Here is an 11,003-nt window from a genome sequence, read left to right as displayed (position 1 = left end):
AAAGTATCTTCCTGTCACGATTATAGGCGTAAAATGTCAAATTAAAAGTACCAAATTAAAAACATATGGTATCCCGAAACCAAACGTACGACATGGCGAATCACGATGATACGATAAAAATTGATCTATGTCTTGATTTATTCAAACAGAACGAACTTACTCGAACTTTTCCAGAATAAACGATTTATCCGATAATATCCGTCACTAGCTTCTCTTCCTTCAACGGTAACAACTGACACCGAAAGCTCGAGAGACCCGAACGGTGAGACGTACCCAGAAGCAATGCAGTTACCTGGGCAAAGAGTCCCAAAGACCAAGGACGTAGGAAATTTCGAGAAACGGAAATGGAAACTGGAGTGGCGCGTCAATCAGCACTGACGGAAACTAATAAAAATGGAAAAAACCAAACTAATTCGTTTCACAAATTATTAAAACGATATTATTGAAAATTTCACTCGATTTTCTCACTGCACACGTCAATATTTGTCGAAATATCAATATTAAAAAGTTAATAAAAAAAAATATCCTCTTTCTTCATACCTGTCTTTCTCCCGGGCGGCGAAGGAATACTAGAATGTTCGAGAACAACGGATACTTTTTGATTTTATCTCAATATCAATTTCAATCTTTTTAAACGAAATATAATCTGAACGATGAAACGTTTGATCAAATAATGTTCTTCGTTCGATGCTAAAGGAAATTGAGAAGAAACATCGAAAATTCGTTAATAAAACGAATTTCTTTGTTTCTGTTAAATAATAAACTTGATATACGTATTGGTTTTTAAAATCAATATAGCTAACCAATGGGCACACTTTTAACAAGGGTGATGGAACATACCAAAAATCTTTCAAGATGGTCTTGGCAACGGAAGAGTCGAAAATATGACAATTATGAATGAAAAATTCTAATATTTTACAGCTGGCAACGATAAACAACTCCAGATATTCTCCTAATTAATTTACAACAAATTCGCGTATATGATCGATAGCTGACGTCACTGTGTCCCACAGCCCTTGTAAAACGATAAGAATTTCCTGGGAAACTTGTAGCCACGAAATGAAAAAGATGATAAAACTTCTAACAAGAGTACTGAGACGAGCAACTTTGTACTTACCCCTTCGGAGTAGGGAACGTGATTAAACGTCCGCGAGTTCGAAACTTTTGTAAGTCACTGCACGGCCGCTGCTTATGGTGGAAATGTAATAGATATAAGTACAGAGCGCGTGAGCGAACTAAAAACGCGATATAGGGGTAAAGAGAGAGACCGTTCCGTCCTTCTCTAATGCCCGCGTACTTGTACCGGAAATGTGTAACAACGGTAAACGAGCGCCGTCAGTGTCCACTAGTGTGCATGCCTGATTAAACAAGGACAGAAAATGCTTATATACAGCCTTCTCTTTCTATTTCCATGTCGCATCCATCTTACTATACAGTAGACAGGATTCGACTATTCCATCATTATATTCGCACCCTGCTTACGTGTGAACTAACATTGCCATGACAACAAATCGTTCGTCTCCTGTTTGATGCTCAGTTTTCAACGGAGTTGAAGGGAAACTTTATAAGAGAAAGGAAGTGACGGATTGTCTCAAAGTAATAAACGAAAATTCTCGTAACTATCGAAAAACGATAGTCAATACAAGGATATCATTATCACATTTAAAACTATTACAATGAACGGTGATTTATCGCTGCAAGGTACCACAAATAAGATATCTCATAATTTGCGAAAAGACTTTGGAACTTCCATGACAGTCATGAGTGTGTTTTGTCATTGATTTGCCATATTGCGTTTTTCACAATTGTTGTTCATTTTTTGTGATATTTTACACTCGCACATAGTATCTATGATTTTTTCTTTCGATAATTCTTATAATTATTGTCAATAATTAATTATTTATAACCATTTACGCTGTATTATATATCATTAAGATTTATCTTTGCACGTATCAAGATAGTAGATAACAAAATTATGTTTATATATTTATATTATGTGTATATATTTAGATATCTTCTTAGTTGTAATTTTTTCGAATAATATCGGCGACCAATCGAAATAGAAATTAGTGCGGAAAGAGGGGAAGGAACCAAAATTTGAAAATCGACATCGGTAACTCAGTAGTTATAGAGTAACTCAATCGATAACGTAGATTAACTAGTTATAAATGAAAATATATTTAAATTCAAACTTTAAAAATTAGAAATTAAAAGGCAGAAGGCAAAAAATTATCGCCGAGGATTTATATAATAATAAATAGACAGTACATTCTTTTTGTCTGTCTTACCTAGAAATAAAACAGTTAATTGATGATTATCGTATAGTGTGTACTCATAGCATAAAATTTGTTCAATGAATTAAAAATTATATTTTTTAGATATGTAGACATTAGCGATGTATTAATCCGGGAAGCTCGTCTACCTCGGAAATATCGAGTCTGCGACAACGTCGATTTGGAAATTATTCTTACAGAATATGAAAATTATTACAAGATGAAATTCCAAAAATATCCTATATTGTGCAAGAAAATAACTGAAAAGGAAATAAAGACGAGGGAAATGACAAATGCGAACAAAGTGTAAGAATTTAAATTATTTAACACTATTCAACGTTCTCAACGTATTCAACGTATCGATTACAATATCATTCAATCTTTGAAGAAGTAGTAAAACGTGTCAAATCTGTTAGCAAACAAACGAGAAGTGAGTCTGTATCTGGGTCTGTGAAAGGGAGGAATGCACAACAGAAGATGAGGGGTGATGCTACGGATGATATTAATCTCGCAATGACAGTGACATCAATTTTCGCCAATGAAAGCGATGAATCTTCATCAGAAGAGGAGAGCTATTTAACATCTTAATGGAACAATCCACGCAATCAAAGATATCAAAATAGGCTCAGAAGCTTTATATAGACAATCTGGAATTATGGAAGATTATTGAAGACATTTCATGCGTAAGTTATTTTCGATTAATATACGTATTGTAAATACTGATTTCAGTAAAGCTTTAAATAACGAATTACATAACACTTACGGAAATTAATACGGAGATTATGCGCCATTTCATCTTTGTATTGTCGTAGGAAATCATACTGACAAAATTAAATGTATATTGGGACAACATCGTAGGCCTAGAGGAATGTAAATCTGCTATTAAGGAGGCCATTGTGTATCTCCTCAAGTACCTTATCTTTTTTAAAGGCCCATTTTCTCCCTGGAATGTCAATGCACCTTTTTTAACATAACGGCCAGCTCATTGGTGAGCAAATGGAGAGGTGATTCCGAGAAGTATATCCGTGTAAGTTGATTTCCTTTGTCTATGAAGAAGAGATTCTGGAATATATCATATATAATAATAATCATATATAAATAGAATAGTTACATTAATACATTTGTTAAACTGAACAGGTTTTATTTGAACTTGCCTATAATTTTTCGCCTACAATTATTTTTATCGACGAGATTGACTGGATAGGCACAAATAAAGGAGTAAACTGTACATTGTCTGAACCTGCAAAGAGATTCAGATCAGAACTTCTTTCTAGATTGGATGGATTAGTATCTAACGAAAATTCTAATGTAGTTCTTTTGGCTGCAACTAATTGCCCTTGCTATGTATATCACGCTATTTCAATGTTTTCTAAGTAGAAAATATCTTAATATCATAATTATTCATTATCTTAATCTTAATTATTGTGTTGTGCGGAATATTCCTTTGTTATTATTAATATAACAGAACAATAATATTTATTGTAAATATATTATTAGGGACATTGATGCAGCTTTACGCAGATGCCTTGAAAAGAAAATATACGTATCATTACCAAATGAAGTTACTCGACTTGGTATGTTCAAATTATACCTTAGCAACCAGTTATTAGAGAATATGGATATTGTAAACCACATAATAAAATCTACTGAAAAATATTCTTGCGTGGATATAAAATTGCTTTGTAAGCAAGCATGGCTGCTCGAAATAAGTCCAATATGGGAAAAACTTGAAAAAAAAAAAAAAAAAAAGAAACATCTGTTACGACTTTGAAATATGAATTAAAGAATTATGAAATAATAGCAAAATTGTTAAAAAACAATGTCACCTACAGTTACGGATGTGGATAGATATGAAGCGTGGAATAAATATGTATGCCATAAGAACATATTTTAAAAAATATAAATGCTTATCATATAAAAATATAAAAATATAAAAATATAAAAATATAAAAATATAAATGGTTATAAATTATTAATATAATTATCGTTCGAAAAATTGTTCGTGTGCGTGCATGTATGTGTGCGCACGCGTTATAAACAAGTTTGAAATGTTCGTTCTACATATATGTATACGTGGTATACATCTTCCCTTATAATATATAATATGTGTAATCTGAGTGGTAATATCTCCACGTATTACATATGTGTTAGTGTATTTTATCGATAATCTGTCTTTTATTTCCTTTTATCTTATTAACGCATGTATGGGCGCGTATATGCGCCGGGCGAAAGCTATGGTTATATATGGGATTGTTAACAAATAAAAATTAATCTAGGTGTTATTAAAGAAATTTGTTTCACCTTCTAAACTTTTTGATGATTGGTTTACTTTGAATATTTTGCATATTTTTGCATATCATGAGCATTTTGTACATTTCTATACATTCAAACTTTCTATGAATATAAAATGATCCGCACTACTATCTACTTCATAGTATACTCTATACGTTTAAAATGCTCCATTAGAAGCTTAAATCTATCAAAATACAGCTCCTAGGGAAATGTGAATTTTCACATGAACACATAATATCGATTTTCTCATTGAAACGTATAGGCAGGTATATACTAGCATAAGCCACCTTCGGCATTTGGCCGTATGATGCAGCACTAGCTCTGTAACATAGAAAACCATAGGCGTCAGTTCTTCTTATTTCCTCTTTGATATATGTTTACTTTAATGTCACTTATTCAGACGCTTGATACATTGTCGGAATGAAATTTTAGTAATGTGCAAGTAATTTTGAGTAGATTAATAAAGTATAATAAGATATCAGATTCATGTACGTAGATTCAAGTGACATCAATCTTTATGTCTAGTATATACATGTGTATTGATCTATAAGTCAGTGTTAAAATAACAAATAAATGGCAGAAGAAGGAAAGAAGATTTCCTTCGGTTTTGCGAAATCTATTAAGAAACCTGTGTTAAAAAATGCTATTCCACAAGAAAAAAAGAAAGTTGATTACATTGAATGCCTTGATGAGAAAGGTATTAAAGTAATAGGGTGAGTTCAAAAAGTAAAATTTATAATCAAGAAACATATAACCTCAACCTAACCTATAAAAATCACCAATAGCGGAATATATATATTTGAAAACAATTTTTTTATTTCAATGAGGAAGAAAAAAAAGATGAACCTCTAATTATTCCATTACTAGGTTCAAAAACCTGGCATGATAGAATTCTTAATAAAATAGATGCAGACATTTTCCTTCCGAAGGCAGATAAGGAAAAGGTAGGAGACGCTAGTGTTAACGAGGCAAAATCAAAGCTATCTAATGGAAAAACATCGCCAATAATATCAATAAAGAAAGAGCCAGTTGAAGATAGTGAAAATAAAGTTGTTACTTTAGAAGAGCAAGCGACTAAAGAAATCATTGGGGAACTTAAGTCAAAGAATAAATATGAAACTAAAACAAATGATTTAACTTTACCTTTAGTAGAAGATGAATCATTAAGAGGCAAAGAACAGGTACGTTATCAACATATTGATGTGCAATGCACAGATGTATTACATTTGCATATTATAAATATCGTTTTGTATTTTTCAGTCTACGTTAGAAGATTATGAAAAAATTCCTATTGATGCTTTTGGTGTAGCAATGTTAAGGGGAATGGGATGGCAACCAGGAAAGGGAATTGGTTGAAATGAAAAGTATGAATTTTACTCTGGATTAAATTAATTATATGTATTTAATACATCACTTATTGGAAAGTAAACAGAGAACATCATTTTTTATTTCACAATCGTTTATTCTAACTATTACAGATTAGTAGCAGCTGTCATACCAGAATTACGACCAAAAGGTATGGGTCTTGGAGCAGACAAAGTAGCATTGCAGAAGAAAAATACAGATTTCAAAAAAGAAGAGGAAGAAGTTAAAATCGAGAAAGGAACATTTGTGAAAATTATAGCTGGAGAACAAAGTAATAATTATGGTCAAATAGAAGGATTCGATGATGATGCAGGAAGGCTCATAATAAAACTAGCTCTTGGTGGAAATATAATATCTGTAAATGAATTTATGGTACAGCCAGTGACTAAATCAGAATATTCTAAGAACTCAAAAGTTCAAAGTTAATATGAAGTGTTAGTTTTTCATTAAGGGACATTTAAGAAAATAAATTTGAATTGACATATACATATAAAGACATAATCGGACATGTAGAAAAACTAATTCAAGAGTACCTGTAAGTGTGTTGTTGCATGCAATTTTTTAAAGGTCCCTTCTATCTTTATATAAAATATGATAAATGTAGAGGTTTTAGATTTCAGTATTTTATGGGGTTAATTTCAGATACAAAAAAGTATGAGGAATATAAGGACAAGGAATCCAAGGGACTCAAGCAAAAGATGGATAGAAAAAGATCAATGTCCCCTGACCCCGAAGACGGTGAAGAACAAAAGTAGTAATAAAAGAAAGAAAATCGGAAGTACGATGCACAATAAGAGCAAGTATGATAAAGTGGGGGATAAAAAATCAGAAAGACGAAAAAGGCGCTCCGAATCTAATGATGACAGCGATAGTGATTCTGAAAAGAAGAGACGGAGAGAAAGAAGTAACTCTAATAGTAATGATTCTTATAAATTAAAAAGATTGAAGAAGTCAAAGAAACGTAAGAAGTACGATTGCTCGTCTGAAAGATCAAGTAAAAAACGAGACGACGAGAAAGATCAAGATCTCGATCATTTAGTAGGCAGTAATATTTTCCAGGAACGTATTCGGTCATTTTACTTTCAAGATAAATTGTACAATTTTATTTATACAGATTTTATAATAAAGTGTATTTTTACAAAAGTATATTTCTTTTCTTACCCTTAACTGAAAATTACATTTAATTATAATATGTAATAATGTTTACAATTACATCAAAGTTAATGTCCTAAACTTTATCAATAATTATTAAAAATCCCCGCGTATTGCTTACGTAATGTTGATATCGAGTAATACCATACATAACCTCAAAGAACATTATGATACTTACGAACATCGTTAAACAAGTAGTGCGAACGATGTCGAGTAAGTATTCACTATGTATAAAGTATTTATAAATAAAAAGTATGGGAAATATATAACCGAGTGTATTTAACTTTTCCAACATTTTAGCATTTCGCTTGGCGTTGGTACAACTTCAAGTAAATGAAGTAAAAAGCAAAAATGTAGAGCGGGCAGTTTCCTACATTTCAAGCGCGAAAGAGCATAATGCTGATATTATCGCTCTTCCTGAATGCTTTAATTCACCATATGGAATACGTAATAATTTGTTTCTTTTTCTAATAATTTATTATATGTATAACAACTATATAGAAAAAAGTAAAAGTAGACAAATTACCTTAACGTTCATACTTCCATAAAGATTGTGAATTGACTCGAGAATATAGAATTTCCCCATTTTTATGATTATCGTGATTTTTGTATAAATATATTTTTTAAGATACTAATAATTAGATACTTATAAACTAGTATTATCAATTATTTTGTATTTATAATTCCACCTATAATAGTTAAAAATTAAAGTTAGTTAAAATCTAACTTTATGTTTCAAAAAGTACTAGCAAAGTCGTTAAGTAACAAGTCACTGGTACTGACCCAAATAGCATGATTGTAATTAAACATTTCTAAATATTCATTTTTCATCTTGAACCTGTAGAAACAATTTATTATATGTACTATTATCTAAGTAATTATATATTTAAGTAAATCTAAATATAAAATTTAGTTATTTTAATAATTTAAAAAATAAAAAATTGACAAACATTTCAACCTAATTTATGGTTGGAACAAAGGACAGTTATTTTTCATTAATTGAAATATTGCAATGCAGAATAGTTTCCAAAATACGCCGAGAGTATTCCTGATGAAACGGTGAAACGAGCGTTGCTTTATCGAAGGCAGCTAAGGAAAACAGCATTTATGTAGTTGGTGGTACGATACCTGAAATAGAGGGCGATAAATTGTACAATACCTGTACTATTTGGGGTCCCGATGGAACTTTGATAGCAAAACACCGGAAGGTAAATAATATACCTCCATGTGGCTTTGAAATTGAAAATATTGGGGTGGAGAAAGTGACTCTATCTAGGAATAATTTAGGAATATGCATATGTACATACGTGTACTATAACCAATTCTATAATTTAAAAAATATGTTATAGGTTTATAAAATACGTTTTGATACGAGAAACATACATTTTTGTCGTAATATAATATATAAATTTTTGTACAATATATTTGTTTTGTAATATAAATTTTTCACATAGGAAAAAACTTATTTTTTCTTAAAAAATATTCCTTCTCAAATATTATTAAATGATAAAACTTTTTAATAAAAGAAAGTGATAAAAACGCTGTCAGTTATTAAATAAAAAACAATTAAAGTTTAGAAGTTCGTAACATTGATGTTAAATTACAAAAGTTACAGCAATAGAGTTAGCAACTATATTTTTATGTTATTAGGTACATCTATTCGACATCGACATTCCCAACAAGATTACTTTCCGAGAGAGTGATTCACTCAGTCCTGGTAATTCCCTAACAATGTTTGATGTGAAGGGCTGCAAAATAGGTATTGGCATTTGCTATGATATCAGATTCGAGGAAATGGCACGCATTTATCGGAACAAAGGTACAGTAGCTTAATCGAACAATACTTAACTAGCATGAAAGTAACTATCTTTCTTAAATATATTCTATATAAAATATAATCAATATAATCTGTAACTCTGTATAAAAAGGAGCTTAATTTAAAAAACCAGTATATTCGCTGAAAATGAAATAAATAAAAGAATTAGAAGCACGACAAGAGGACTGTTCTCGCATATTCATAAATTATGGAATATGGACTGTGCAGCTACAAAGTTAACTAAAATTCAGTGGTCTCGTATTTCCCATTTCTCTGTGTTAGGTTGCCAAATGCTGATATATCCGGCGGCATTCAATATGACCACTGGACCACTGCACTGGTCATTACTTCAGCGTTCCAGAGCGAATGACAATCAATTATACGTCGCCTGTATATCACCGGCTCGTGTTCCTTCAGCAAGTTATGTCGCATGGGGACATACACAGTTGACAAATCCCTGGGAGAAAATCCTTTATGATTTGGAAACTCAGGAAAATATGGTGGTCACCGATATCGGTAATTTCCAGCTTAACATTAAAAGCGAGAAATCCATGATGTAATTAACTTTTAGTCTCGTTGGTTCATCGATTTTGCCGGCTCCCTCTGTATTTGTTGAATTTATTAGCAAGCATTACTTATTACTTCGTATGTTTTTCTTTTCTCTCAGATTTGAAAGTTGTTGAGGAAGTAAGGGCTCAGATACCTACATTTTCTCAAAGACGTACGGATTTGTACGACACTGTCTATAAAAAGGAGTAACTCTACACTGAAACAGAAAATGTTTTCTTATAATATTTCTACTACAATACCGTTTTTTTTTTTTTTTTTTTTTTTTTATGACTTATTACTAATTACTTATCATTTGTACTAAATGAATAACTCAATTAAGAAAACCAAAATGTTATAAATAATAATCTGTATATCTTGTGTATCAATATGTAATTGGATATTGTAATAATATTGGAATGTCTTTGATCAGGGATATGATAAAGAACACGCGAAGACTACGTTCTTTTGAACATCTTTAATATCCATCATTTATAACATTAAACATCTTTTTAAATATTTAGATAGATTAATACGTAACTCTTTATATATATAAACATTAATTTGAAGTTACAAGCTTAGAGAAATTGGTCGATTAATATTTATAGATCGGCTGTCTTGATGAAAGGCTTAAAGAAAGCAAAAACATAACAATGTCGCAAATATAATTTATAGTTTAACTTCTTTCTTGTATCTGTCTGCCTTTCACGATGTTTTACCAATTACAATAAGTAATTTCGACTTCTTTGCGCTCCGTTTTAACGCATTCGAGACCGAAAGAAATTCATATCAATCAGTAGGCATAATATATATAACTGTACATAATATATTATAGTATAACATAGTATATAATTTTATATTTTAAAAACATGAGGCATAAAATTTAAGATTGTCATCGACTTAAAATTAAAATATGAAAAGAATATTCCAGAGAGAGAAAAGCACAGTATCATTCTAACAAAACATTCAGATCGTACTGACACCCAGGAATCGTATTACAATAAAATCTCGGTCTCGAATGAATTAACACGAACGATTAACATGAAACACACTTGCGGCTTAAACACCTTCGATATCGAGGAAATTCAAACTTTACAAATAAAAGCAGCCTGTTCCTCTTTCCACCACAGACTCTCATACCATATCCGCTCTTATCCAGGCTTTTACTTGAAATCTCTGTCTATTTACAATTTAAATTTACCCGGACCACTCGTTGAGTCGGCAGCCCTTTATAAATATATAATGAACCCAGAACATATACCTGTGCCCCTAGCTGGTATCAGCTCTAGTAACGTTCATACCGGAACTTTCATACGACGCCAATTTGTCACGCGTGAACATCGATTCTTTCAGGGGTCACGGCTTTATGGGATTATATCCTTTAAAGTAATTAAAGTGATACTAATGATACAGAATTTTTTACAAATATTTAATATGTCCATAAAATAGGAAGTTTCGTGCTCTCTTATTTTATATTAATTATAAATTAGTAAGTTTTACATTTGTTATCTATAGATTTAATAAATTATTAAAATTCCATGAAGACATATTCTGGAACA

General features: G+C 31.2%; 1 protein-coding gene and 1 long non-coding RNA gene across 11 annotated transcripts; one reads left to right on the top strand and one right to left on the bottom strand.

The window, feature by feature from the left end:
- Positions 1-2,577: 2,577 nt before the first annotated feature.
- On the bottom strand, positions 2,578-3,185 carry LOC126928617 (uncharacterized). The gene is made up of 2 exons (XR_007716848.1): positions 3,037-3,185; positions 2,578-2,920 (listed from the first exon to the last, which is right to left on the bottom strand). It is a non-coding gene; the product is annotated as an uncharacterized LOC126928617 (long non-coding RNA).
- A 2,546-nt stretch (positions 3,186-5,731) lies between these two features.
- Positions 5,732-10,568, top strand: LOC126928619 (omega-amidase NIT2-like). 10 transcript variants are annotated; one of them, XR_007716856.1, is made up of 7 exons: positions 5,732-5,746; positions 5,826-5,929; positions 6,044-6,287; positions 6,573-7,529; positions 8,101-8,290; positions 8,733-8,901; positions 9,181-10,568. XR_007716856.1 is itself a non-coding variant. In XM_050744242.1 (4 exons), exons 2-4 carry the CDS (start codon positions 8,814-8,816, stop codon positions 9,655-9,657), a joined length of 414 nt encoding a protein of 137 aa, XP_050600199.1. In that variant the 5' UTR covers positions 7,977-8,290; positions 8,733-8,813; the 3' UTR covers positions 9,658-10,568. The 10 variants fall into 10 exon arrangements, 3 of the variants coding, with proteins under 3 accessions (XP_050600199.1, XP_050600201.1, XP_050600200.1); XR_007716855.1 differs by having other exon boundaries at positions 6,044-6,302; XR_007716854.1 differs by having other exon boundaries at positions 6,044-6,351.
- The last annotated feature ends 435 nt before the right edge of the window (positions 10,569-11,003 follow it).

The sequence above is a fragment of the Bombus affinis genome, unplaced genomic scaffold (assembly GCF_024516045.1).
Source record: "Bombus affinis isolate iyBomAffi1 unplaced genomic scaffold, iyBomAffi1.2 ctg00001169.1, whole genome shotgun sequence".
Taxonomy (NCBI): domain Eukaryota; kingdom Metazoa; phylum Arthropoda; class Insecta; order Hymenoptera; family Apidae; genus Bombus; species Bombus affinis.
Note: the sequence above shows the minus strand (reverse complement) of the source record. Positions and strands in the feature narration are given on the sequence as shown.

Coding starts and splice junctions, on each gene's coding strand:
- LOC126928619 (XM_050744242.1), top strand. CDS start 8,814: ATGTTTGATGTGAAGGGCTGCAAAATAGGTATTGGCATTTGCTATGAT. Junction 8,902..9,180: donor ACGCATTTATCGGAACAAAG/GTACAGTAGCTT, acceptor TCTCTGTGTTAG/GTTGCCAAATGCTGATATAT. Junction 9,415..9,565: donor TATGGTGGTCACCGATATCG/GTAATTTCCAGC, acceptor CTTTTCTCTCAG/ATTTGAAAGTTGTTGAGGAA.